The 13,283-nt window shown below is 41.7% G+C and overlaps 1 protein-coding gene across 1 annotated transcript in view; it reads right to left on the reverse strand.

Moving 5' to 3' along the window:
* The window catches only part of LOC110504117 (2-phosphoxylose phosphatase 1), a 60,100-nt gene extending 55,612 nt beyond the window's left edge, over positions 1-4,488 (reverse strand). The window contains exons 1-2 of the mRNA XM_021582943.3: positions 3,923-4,488; positions 2,762-2,905 (exon numbers count right to left, since the gene is read on the reverse strand). Coding sequence (XP_021438618.3) covers positions 2,762-2,840 — 79 coding nt within the window. The 5' untranslated portion in view covers positions 2,841-2,905; positions 3,923-4,488. The remainder of the gene's footprint in view (positions 1-2,761; positions 2,906-3,922) is intronic.
* Positions 4,489-13,283: the final 8,795 nt, after the last annotated feature.

Below are 13,283 nucleotides of genomic sequence, written 5' to 3' on the forward strand. Positions count from 1 at the left end.
AAAGTAAGGGACCCGTACGAGCCTAGCATATGCATGTGTGACGTGCACACACACACACACACACACACACACCACACACGCGTACACACACTATGGTAACAATTACAGTGGGATTTAATGTTTTATTGTCTTTTGTTTTTGCTAAAGGAGAAGATTGAAGGGCAGGAGCGGAGAATGGTTTTAAGTAGTGGCATTAAAGTTACTTCAGCCTATAATCCCCCTCAGACAGACACATCTGCCTTTGAGGGAGAGAGAGATGGCAGCAGGGTTCCAGAGTTCACACATTCTCAATGCGGTTAAGACACACACTCACAGTCACAGAATTCCAATCTCTTCTGGTGTCTAAAGACTTGAGGGAAGAGAGCAGGGTACAGAGTGAGAGAGAGAAAGGTATGCACTGCACAGCATATTTCACATATACAGTGGGGCAACAAAGTATTTAGTCAGCAACCAATTGTGCAAGTTCTCCCACTTAAAAAGATGAGAGGCCTGTAATTTTCATCATAGGTACACTTCAACTATGACAGACAAAATTAGAAAAAAAAATACAGAAAATCACATTGTAATATTTTTAATGAATTTATTTGCAAATTATGGTGGAAAATAAGTATTTGGTCAATAACAAAAGTTTATCTCAATACTTTGTTATATACCCTTTGTTGGCAATGACAGAGGTCAAACGTTTTCTGTAAGTCTTCACAAGGTTTTCACACACTGTTGCTGGTATTTTGGCCCATTCCTCCTTGCAGATCTCCTCTAGAGCAGTGATGTTTTGGGGCTGCTGCTGGGCAACACAGACTTTCAACTCCCTCCAAAGATTTTCTATGGGGTTGAGATCTGGAGACTGGCTAGCCCACTCCAGGACCTTGAAATGCTTCTTACGAAGCCACTCCTTCGTTGCCCGGGCGGTGTGTTTGGGATCATTGTCATGCTGAAAGACCCAGCCAAGTTTCATCTTCAATGCCCTTGCTGATGGAAGGAGGTTTTCACTCAAAATCTCACAATACATGGCCCCATTCATTCTTTCCTTTACACGGATCAGTCGTCCTGGTCCCTTTGCAGAAAAACAGCCCCAAAGCATGATGTTTCCACCCCCATGCTTCACAGTAGGTATGGTGTTCTTTGGATGCAACTCAGCATTCTTTGTCCTTCAAACACGACGAGTTGAGTTTTTACCAAAAAGTTATATTTTGGTTTCATCTGACCATATGACATTCTCCCAATCTTCTTCTGGATCATCCAAATGCTCTCTAGCAAACTTCAGACGGGCCTGGACATGTACTGGCTTAAGCAGGGGGACATGTCTGGCACTGCAGGATTTGAGTCCCTGGCGGCGTAGTGTGTTACTGATGGTAGGCTGTGTTACTTTGGTCCCAGCTCTCTGCAGGTCATTCACTAGGTCCCCCCGTGTGGTTCTGGGATTTTTGCTCACCGTTCTTGTGATCATTTTGACCCCAAGGGGTGAGATCTTGCGTGGAGCCCTAGATCGAGGGAGATTATCAGTGGTCTTGTATGTCTTCCATTTCCTAATAATTGCTCCCACAGTTGATTTCTTCAAACCAAGCTGCTTACCTATTGCAGATTCAGTCTTCCCAGCCTGGTGCAGGTCTACAATTTTTGTTTCTGGTGTCCTTTGACAGCTCTTTGGTCTTGGCCATAGTGGAGTTTGGAGTGTGACTGTTTGAGGTTGTGGACAGGTGTCTTTTATACTGATAACAAGTTCAAACAGGTGCCATTAATACAGGTAACGAGTGGAGGACAGAGGAGCCTCTTAAAGAAGAAGTTACAGGTCTGTGAGAGCCAGAAATCATGCTTGTTTGTAGGTGACCAAATACTTATTTTCCACCATAATTTGCAAATAAATTCATAAAAAATCCTACAATGTGATTTTCTGGAATTTTTTTTCTAATTGTTTCTAAAAAAAAAAATCTATTTTTTTTCTAATTTTTCCGTTGAGACAGAGCCGGGGGGATTTTCTGGCAAATGCACAGCCCAAAACGCTATATCTGCAGCACTGGGTTTCACAGTAATCCGGTGTGTGTGTGTGTGTGTGTGTGTGTGTGTGTGAGAGTGTGATATGTGTGTGTGAGGGAGAGCAAGATGGATATTGAGTCCGTATTTGATCTAATAATACATGTTTGTCCAGACAAGAACTAATCCTAGTGAAAAACACTTCATCACAGGGTTTCAGAACCCAGAATAATCAACATAATCTGGGACTAGGATTTTTCAGCCAAATATGGATGTTACTTTTGCAGCTCAATAATATCCTCCAGTCTAGCCTACATTTGAATGATAGTCTTTTCACATAACAGCTAAAGAACTATTCTTCCCATCCACCGACAGTAAGAGTCTTCCGTATCTAATCGACAGGGCCGGTTTCCTTGTATTTACTGGCATCGAAGACACTGTGTCTGGACTATGCACAGGGGAGATGGGGTACAATGACCTAACGGTGGCGGAGGCCATTTTCTACCGGCAGCGCCTGCCATTCTACAGCAGACACGTCATAGGAAGAACACTTAAATGAGTATCTCAGGGTATCATAGTGGATAGGTCTCATCTACATAGAGAATGTCTCTAGAGGACCTGTCTTCTTCCATGTCACTGGGTCCCTTGGAGAACAAAAAACAAGTGGCCAGATGTAATACACACACACCACGTGATCATACACAAACACACCTGGATATACACACCAAGCGCTCGTACACAAATTACAACCACAAATAATGGCAGAGGTAGAGACAGTACACAAACTTACAGAATTCGAGGCTGAGGCTCACGATGGCCAGCACTGCCCCGACCACCACCAGGAGGATGAAGAGGTTTCTAGCCAGCATCCTGACATGTGATTGGTCAGTCTCCCTGTCAGTCAGCCACCCACACCTTGCCCCATTCCTGCTGTCTAAATAGACACAACAAAGACAAGCAACATTATGAAACAAACATGTCTATAACAGGCCTCTAAACCAAAAACGTTTCTGCACACAATGGAAAACAAGTTTGTACCATTTTCCACTATACATCCTGCCTTCTATGAATAGACCCATGAGATAGGATGGATCTAGGATCTAGGAACCATCAGGGAGGGAAAGGAAGAAAGAAAATGTTTTTTTTTAAACTACCATTTATGTCAGTTATACACAACGCAACCCTGCTATTAGACAGACTAAAAATAAGAGCATGGCTAGATGAGGTAAAAGGGTGCCTCAATCAGAATCCTCAATCACCTCCCCTCAGAAATTGCCTACATGACTGAGATGTTCTCTCAAGTCATGTTCATTATAAGGTTTATATTTGGACGTAGAGAGTTCAAAACGTGGTAAACTAAACTGTCTCCAAAATCTTTTTGCTTTTCAATGTATAAATGTTTATATGTAACCAGCCTGTATGTACAGTATCTTAACGTGGTGAAACTCTTCTGTAGAAGTCCTGTCGTGCTTACTGCTACATTGTAGTAGGCTACTAGCGAGGAGATACTATTTCATGATGATTGTAGTATGCTACTAGCGAGGAGATACTATTTCATGATGATTGTAGTATGCTACTAGCGAGGAGATACTATTTCATGATGATTGCACTAATTAAAACAATGTTGACGCATTGTGACAGTTTGTCTGTTCGCCTCGACTACAATGCTATGCTGACCAGCTGCAAGGGAAGGAAATATTTGGTAGCTAGCTAACTGTAGCTAGATCATCTTGTTATAGCTAACACATCAGTACTACCAGTATAACAGTTAAAGTTACAGCTTGTAAAGATAAATATGCGGTAATAAACTTGTATTTTGTTCGCGGAATCTACCCTAATAGCGTTGTTATTACAAAACGCTAAGCCTTTGTTTACAATGTACCTATTCAACACAGAGTCGTGGGAACACGCTAAGTAGCGCTTGCTGCTCGTTTATCTCGGATCATCTTACCCGGTAGTCTCAATCAGAAGTTGAATCCACCCGGCGCCGTGCTGGCTTGTACTCTTCTAGACTCCCTAGCGATGTGCTGCCGTGCTGGCTGTCCTGTGTCCTGCCGGGGGACTCCACCGTGCTGTCCTAGCCTCCTACTGTAGGTTCAGATGCAACCGAAACGTAATCCTACTGTAGGTTCAGATGCAACTGAAATGTAATGGCTCGCTGCGCCGTCTCCCGGAAAAACTTCGCTATGCATTCCATTGCATCCCTCTTCTTTTGTCTTGCATCCCCACAATTCCGGTGTGAGACGTGGAGGACCGCCGTGTTAACCAGCCATCTACATTATTCTATGGCGATCAACCGATATGATGTTGTGATTTTTAAAAAAAGTTACACAATTGCATCAAAATAGGAATCATTTTGCAGAGAAACAGCTTGATCGTTCATGTTCCCGCCACATGCATCTACTTATACTAGTCCTAAAAACAAGTCAATGGTTTTGATGATGATGATGTAGAAGAGGTGATCCCCTGGCTGATGAAGAAAGGAGGGAAGTGAAGACAGATGAGAGGGGGAGAAGAAAAGCAGCAAGAACCTCAACGGAAGAAGAGAATGCTGGGAAGTTGTTAGAAATGAACACACACAAACTCACACACATACTAACAGAGAGAAAGACAACAACCCATATTTATGTTGATTTATTTTCTATTTTGTACTTTAACTGTTGGCACATCGTTATAACACAGTACATAGCCATAATATGACATTTGAAATGTCTCTATTCCTCTGAAAGTTTGTGAGTGTGTATTATTTGTGTGTTTTTTTTACTTGTGTTTATTATCTATTTCACTTACTTTGGCATTGTTAACATGTCTCCCAAGCCAATAAATTCCTTTGAATTGAGAGAGGCTTGTTCCCCTAGCCATCAAACTATCTGCACTGACTCTATGCACACTCACAAGACTATACACACACACACACACACACACACACACACACACACTACACTGACACTCTCACACAACATCCACACCCATTCACATACACTAAATATGCACACACATACACACACGTGCATACCAGCACCCGCACACACATATACTTTTACACTCATCATATTCTGCTGTTGCTCTGTTCTTTATTTTACTCCTATTATCTATCCTGATGCCTAGCCACTTAACCCTGCTTTCATGTACATATCTACCTCAAATATCTCATACCCAAGCACATTGATCTGGTAATGGTCTTCCCTGTATATAGTTCCATTCTTTTGTAATTTATTCCACACACATTCACATACACTACATCGTTTCTTTATACCCTGCATCACTGGGAAGGGCTCGTAAGCAAGCGTTTCATGGTTACGTACCCGATGTATTTGGGGCACGTGACAAATACGATTTGATTTTGAATATCCTCCTGACAATACTGACACCGTGTGGACAAAGTTGACATGTTATTGAGATAAAAGCACATTTTAGCCTGGGCAGCACCATTGAGGACTTTCACCATTTCCACAACTGGTAGGGACTTACTAATAGTTAAGGAAGGACCACATAATTCCATCCAGCTCATAAGGAGGGATCAGCCAATGAATTATATATACTCTGTTATGAGTAAACATTCCATAACTGCAGGTGGCAGTAAATCGCCAAGCCTGGCTTCATACCTGTTCCAACAACACACTCCAGGTGGCAGTATGAACGCCTTTCAGTTTGTTTACCAACTCATAGAGTAGTAGAAGAAGAAAATTGACTACTTCAAAATGGAGATGACCTCAATGGTGCTGCCTATGCGCTCACAGTCTCCATAATGGGACAGCTACAAAGAAGAGTCCTCTATCATTCTCTATGTGAGTGACACTTGCTAAAACTGTTAATGCAATGTTACTCCCAATAGTAGTGGACAGTGACTGGACCTTGCCTTGGTGAATGCAGGGATATTTTACTATCCTGCAACCTTGACCCTACAGATGATTAATCACATACCAGTATACATAACATATCACCGTCAGACAAAATTATGTAGAAGCATTTTTTGTGTATCTTTATAACAGAGGAGGCTGGTGGGAGGAGCTATTGGAGGATGGGCTCATTGTAATGGCTGGAATAGAACAAACTGAATGGTATCAAACACATCAAACATATGGAAACCACGTATTTGATTCCATCCTCCCCTCAGAAGCCTCCACTGCTGCAGCCCCCTATACGTCTTTTGGTGTGTTTTCACAGACTGTTTGTGGATATTGTTTATTTATTTATCCAGGTTAGTCTCATTGAGATAACATTTATTTTCAAGAGACCTGGTCCAACCAAGACAACAGCAGGTTTGATATATAATTATACTGTTTTCTAGTACATTCTACTATAGTTATTGTAACAGCTGACCATTAGAATTAAAACGGTTGGTTAGAAGCACAGCATTGTCAAATCAACTTTTCAAAAAAAGATAAGGGGTGGATAGATGATGTAGGCCAACTTTTAGTGCGCATCAATATACTAAAGTAGTATGTTGTCCGTGACTAGCCTCGTATGAACCATCCTGATCTTGCGAGCTTACATTCTGTTCATGAGATCAGGATGGTTCGTTTGAGGCTGGTCCATGACGGCACTGATATGACAAAAAAGGACAGGTGAAAAAACGTTAGTTCACTTGTTCTGTTCTTTCTCGTCAGGGTAGGTGAAGGATGGGAGACAATGAAACAAAGGGATTTAAGATAAGATTCCTTCTGAAGTCATTTGAATGAGAACTGCTTTGACAGAACGCACCCTTGTGGACACGTGAACTTTGACAGCACTGATTAACTTGTGCTAGCCAGGACAACTTTCCAAAAAGCATTCCAATGGCTAGTTCCCAGAGTTTTCAATCATTTGCTATTCTCATACAATGTGGATCAAACAGAGGCGATTACAATGATCTTCTGAGTTCTGGTTTTCAAAGTATCTGTGTCCGTCACAAAGGAAGAAGGCCCACTCTGGAGTAAGGAATTTCCCATGAGGATGGATGGAGCATAGAAATAGAATAATTAGAATACAGTTCAAGTAATGAGGGAGGCAGGGAGAGAGAGAGAATGTGCCTAATCTTGAAAATCTAGCAAAGTGGGATTGAGGGTATAATTTGAGGACACTGAGAAAGATCAACAGTGCCAGACTTCTGTATCACTATCTGTACCATGCATACCACCAAATTCCAACTGTCTACTCATGTCATGTGGTTGAATTGTTACTATGGCCACAGACTACACTCTCTCTCACACACACGTACAGCAGTTCTTAACGGCACCTTTATCCATCACAGTAACATTTACTTCATACTTAAAAAACCTTATCTCTTGTACTGAGGCCACTGCGTGTCTACTGTTCATACCATTTCACAATGATGTAGCTTCACATGGAAGCTTCTTGAAAATGACAACAACAATGTTTGATAACACTAGGCCTGTTTCACTGAACCACTTCTGATAACACTAGAACTGTTTCACTGAACCACTTCTGATAACACTAGAACTGTTTCACTGAACCACTTCTGATAACACTAGAACTGTTTCACTGAAACCACTTCTGATAACACTAGGCCTGTTTCATTGAACCACTTCTGATAACACTAGAACTGTTTCACTGAACCACTTCTGATAACACTAGAACTGTTTCACTGAACCACTTCTGATAACACTAGAACTGTTTCACTGAACCACTTCTGATAACACTAGAACTGTTTCACTGAACCACTTCTGATAACACTAGAACTGTTTCACTGAACCACTTCTGATAACACTAGAACTGTTTCACTGAAACCACTTCTGATAACACTAGGCCTGTTTCACTGAACCACTTCTGATAACACTAGGCCTGTTTCATTGAACCACTTCTGATAACACTAGGCCTGTTTCACTGAAACCACTTCTGATAACACTAGAACTGTTTCACTGAACCACTTCTGATAACACTAGAACTGTTTCACTGAACCACTTCTGATAACACTAGAACTGTTTCACTGAACCACTTCTGATAACACTAGAACTGTTTCACTGAACCACTTCTGATAACACTAGAACTGTTTCACTGAAACCACTTCTGATAACACTAGAACTGTTTCACTGAACCACTTCTGATAACACTAGGCCTGTTTCACTGAACCACTTCTGATAACACTAGAACTGTTTCACTGAACCACTTCATGCATATCATGTTGAACATTTCATTGCTGGTTATAGTATGCATATTCTTTATTGTTTATTTATTTCTTGCTGTTGTTTTAAATTGTTTTTATTGTGTGATCTTGAGTTAACAGCCCATCCATTTAACCTGTTGGATCCTAACTAAGAAGCATCCCTGCAGTCCCGTGGCTCTGCCAGGGTACAGAGTGCAGCAAGCAGGTCTCTGATTATTGATGATTAAATCAGGCATTGGTTCAGTGGAGGCTCCAAGGCTGTCCTGGGCTGCCTGGCTGGCCGGTCTGTCTGTCTGTCTCACATTCCTGGGTCTATTCCCGCAGTAATATCTGAAGGTATGGCAGTAATATGAGCCAGGCTGCCTACTAAACGTGCCTCCACTTAGAGAGGCCTCTTCCACAGGACCATACGGCAATGAGAGTCATGGGATGGGGAGGGTGTGTGTGATTGGAAGTAGTGTGTGTGTGTGTGTGTGTTTCTTATATAGGCCTAGTCAGTATCTGAGAATGTTTTAAATTGACAATATGTCTGCATCATAACACAGATGTTTAGTTTTATGACTGGTGTCACATTGTTTGTATTACGCACCGCAAAAAAATGTTGACCTCAACTACATATCTCTTACCATTAGAATGCATTGACTTGATGTCTTACCAAGGTCATTTTGCTTACTTTAACTTAACCTAAAAAAGTATTGAAACAAGTCAGAATATCTGAAAACAAGACAAATTACCTTGATGCATTTTCTGGGTGAGGGAGATCAATTCAAAACAAATCATTTTAACCTTTATTATCTCAATACACATTTTTTAAATATTTTTTGTGCAGTTTGCCTGCATGTTGCATCACTGTTCCAAAGACCAGTCACTGGTCATCTCCAATCCATAAAATGACATAATGCAGTATCTCATCTAACTAAAGCTTGTTCAAGTTTCTTAAAAATGCGTGAAAGCCAAAGTTTAGCCAGAAGTTGTTTATTCACGCCATAGTTTACTTTGTGATGGGCAATTCCACGATAAAGTTACGCTAAGACTGCAATTCTTCACTTTTAAATGTATGCCAAACAAAAAACATTCATTTCAATTTTAACCAACCATACAAATGTATGCATAATGACTATTCTGAAAAATGTACACAGTAAAAAAAAAACTATTACTGGAAAAACTGCAGATGTAATGTTTGGAAACAGAATTACGGTAAAAGCTCCAGCAGTTTCATTTTTACATTTAGAGGCCTCCACAAGTTGTTCAAACTACAGTGTGAACTTTGAACCCTCATGTCACTGTGGTTCAGTCTGTATTTGGGTACCCAGACGCACATGAGCGGTAGGGAGCGCTGGGAAATGCACCCTCGCTTCCAGGTCAACCAATACCATACGTGTCGAGGGGAAAAACAGAGCACCTGGCGAAGGTTAAAGTTTAACATTGCCACTGGCGCACCCACCCACCGATCCACACACACAATAGAATACACAGAGATGTATAAATAGCAGCTGCTCGGTATAAAGGTCAGTTAATTTTATCAACAGAGAGGTTCAGGAGCTAACTAGCTAGAGACATTAGTTGATCATTGATTCTCTGCATTCTCTACATCTCTGGTTCAAGAAAAACACATTTTCAAAAGAGTAGCTAAGTGATCAGGAAAGTTTTCCAAATCAGCATGTACTTGAAGGTACAGGCTAGTACGCAAGCTGAGGTGGTAATATAGGGAATTGGGTGAAAGGTTAAGGTGCAAAGTTTGGGAAATGGTAAGGAGTTCAATATATAATTGACAGTGTAAAGATGATTCAGATCAGAAGTAGGCCTCGTGGAAATGTTCAAAATAACTGCAGGTCTAAACATACCCACATATTTACAGTGCCTTCGGAAAGTATTCAGTACCCCTTGACTTTCTTTGCTAATTTATCAAAAAATAAATAAATAAAGTGAAATATTACATTTACATAAGTATTCAGACCCTTGACTCAGTACTTTGTTGAAGCAACTTTGGCAGTGATTGCAGCATCGAGTCTTCTTGGGTATGACTCTACAAGTTTGGCACACCTATATTTGGGGAGTTTCTCCCATACCTTTTGTGTAGATCCTCTCAAGCTCTGTCAGGTTGGATGGGGAGCGTTGCTGCACAGCATTTTCAGGTCTCTCCAGAGATGTTCGATCGGGTTCAAGTCCGGGCTCTGGCTGGGCCACTCAAGGACATTCAGTGACCTATCCCGAAGCCACTCCTGGGTTGTCTTGGCTGTGTGCTTAGGGTCATTGTCATGTTGGAAGGTGAACCTTCGCCCCAGTCTGAGGTAATAAGCACTCTGGAGCACGTTTTCATCAAGTATCTCTCTGTACTTTGCTCCATTCATCTTTGCCTCGATCCTGACTAGTCTCCCAGTCCCTGCCGCTGAAAAGCATCCCCACAGCGTGATGCTGCCATCACCATGATTCACCGTAGGGATGGTGCCAGGTTTCCTCCAGAAACTTGGCATTCAGGCCAAACAGTTCAATCTTGGTTTCATCAGACCAGAGAATCTTGTTTCTCATGGTCTGAGAGTCGTTAAGTGCCAAGTGGGCTGTCATGTGCCTTTTACTGAGGAGTGGCTTCCGTCTGGTAACTCTACGATAAAGGCCTGATTGGTGGAGTGCTGCAGAGATGGTTGTCCTTCTGGAAGATTCTTCCATCTCCACAGAGGAACTATAGAGCTCTGTCAGAGTGACCATAAGGTTCTTGGTCACCTCTCTGACCAAGGCCCTTCTCCCCCGATTGCTCAGTTTCGCTGGGTGGCCAGCTCTAAGAAGAGTCTTGGTGGTTCCAAACATCTTCAATTTAAGAATGACGAAGGCCACTGTGTTCTTGGGGACCTTCAATGCTGCAGACATTTTTTGGTACCCTTCCCCAGATCTCGACACAATCCTGTCTTAGAGCTCTACAGACAATTCCTTTGACCTCATGGCTTGGTTTCTGCTCTGATATGCACTGTCAACTGTGGGACCTTATATAGACAGGTGTGCCTTTCCAAATCATGTCCAATCAATTGAATTTACCACAGGTGGACTCCATATAAGTTGCAGAAACATCTCTAGGATGATCAATTGAAACAGGATGCACCTGAGCTCAATTTCGAGTCTCATAGCAAAGGGTCTAAATACTTGTGTAAGTAAGGTATTTCTGTTTTTTATTTTTAATAAATGTGCACACACAAAAAAAAAATGTTTTTGCTTTGTCGTTATGGGGTATTGTGTGTAGATTGTGGAGGAAAAAATATGATTTAATCCATTTTAGAACAAGGGGTCTGAAAACTTCCCGAAGGCACTGAACATGAACAAAGTCATACTCATAAGATATGAGGATCTCGCCATTGGCTGTAAGGATATCCCTCCATGCCGTGACAGTCTCCTTATATGGTGGATGTGACACAAACACACCTCAGCTACTTTATACACATGGGCCTTCCCAGGTATTCCCCAAATCAATTATCTTTGTAAGAAAGTACCCTAACATGGCAGAGCACCCTAATATGGTCGACACACAACTCACCTTTCCCAAATATAGCGAGGAAAAGTGAACTGAAATTAACTTCTGACAAACGTATGTTGTTATCCAATTTTAGAGCATTTTACAAGTCGATTGTTTATCATTCAGTTGTTGTTTTATTTCAGTTGAAGACACTGTATTATATGTCTGATGGTGATTTGTGTTACTGTTCACTAGACTCAAAATTACATTACCATCTCAATTCCCAGATTGACAAACAATAATCGTCTATATTGACACTCATATAACCCTCTGATGGAAATGTTTATACCTTGTTATTCTGTTATTATTACCTATATGAAAAGGGAGCGAGAGAGAGACAGAGAGAGAGAGATAGAGAGAGAGACAGAGAGAGAGACAGAGGACAGAGAGGCATTGACAGAGGACAGAGACAGAGGTCAGACACAGAGACAAATGACAGAGAACAGAGACAGAGGACAGACACAGAGATAGAGACAGGAGAGAGGACAGAGAGACAGAGACAGTGAGGCATAGGGATGGGGAAGAGGGAGGACAATCCTATTTAAACAGATATTAATGAGTAACATATGTTCTAGAATAGACCATTGACCCTGGTTCAGAGAAGAGCTCTGGTTTCTCATGATACGTCTGTTTTGATCATTTTCACTTCTGAAACAAACCGCTCATCCTTGCCAAGTTGTGTCTGACACTAGATCAATACAAACACATGACATGACTTTAAGTCACAAAGGCTATTAGACTGACTGTTGGTGACAATACTGTAGATTTATATTTTACATCCAGATACATGTATTTTATTATTGAGTGAGGAGTTAAGCATATAATTACTCCATCTAGTATTGTACCGGTATTTAACAGTGAATGGCCTCCTTTTAACAAGCTCTCCCTCAACGTCAGTAAGACCAATGAGCTGATTGTGGACTACACATCAACGAGGCTGTTGTGGAGCAGGTCGAGAGCTTAGAGTTACTTGGAGTCCACATCACTAAGGACTTAACATGATCCACACACACCCACACAGTTGTGAAGAGGGCACAACAGCGTCTCTTCCCCTTCAGGAGGCTGAAAAGATTTAGCATGGCCCCTCAGGTCCTCAAAACGTTATACAGCTGCACCATTGAGAGCATCTTAACTGGCTGCATAACCACTTTGTATGGCAACTGCACCGCCCTTGACCACAAAACGCTATGGAGGGTGGTGTGGACAGTCCAGTACATCACCGTGATCCAGGACCTCTATATCAGGCGGTGTCAGAGGAAGGCCCAAAAATGTAAAAAGAGCCACCCAAACCATAGGCTGTTCTCCCTGCTACCATCCAGCAAGCAATACTGGAACATCGGGTCTCGGACCAACAGGTTCTACCCACACACACACTCACTACACTGACTCTCTCACACAAACCCACACACACATATGCTACATCCGCACACCCACACTACATAACACACACACACATATTGACGCCACACACAAAAACACAGACACACAGACACACATACTTTCCCACTCATCATATACGCTGCTGCTGCTCTGTTCCTTTTTTACTTGTATTATTGTCCATACTGTATGTACCTAAAACACCTCGTACCCCTGCACATTGATATGGTACTGGTACTCCCTCCATATAGCTTCATTCTTGTGTATTTTATTCCTTGTGTTATTACCATACCATTTTTTTTTTTTTTTAAATAGCATCGTTCGGAA

Source organism: Oncorhynchus mykiss, chromosome 24 (genome assembly GCF_057628025.1).
Source record: "Oncorhynchus mykiss isolate SJ-2025 chromosome 24, ASM5762802v1, whole genome shotgun sequence".
Lineage (NCBI taxonomy): Eukaryota > Metazoa > Chordata > Actinopteri > Salmoniformes > Salmonidae > Oncorhynchus > Oncorhynchus mykiss.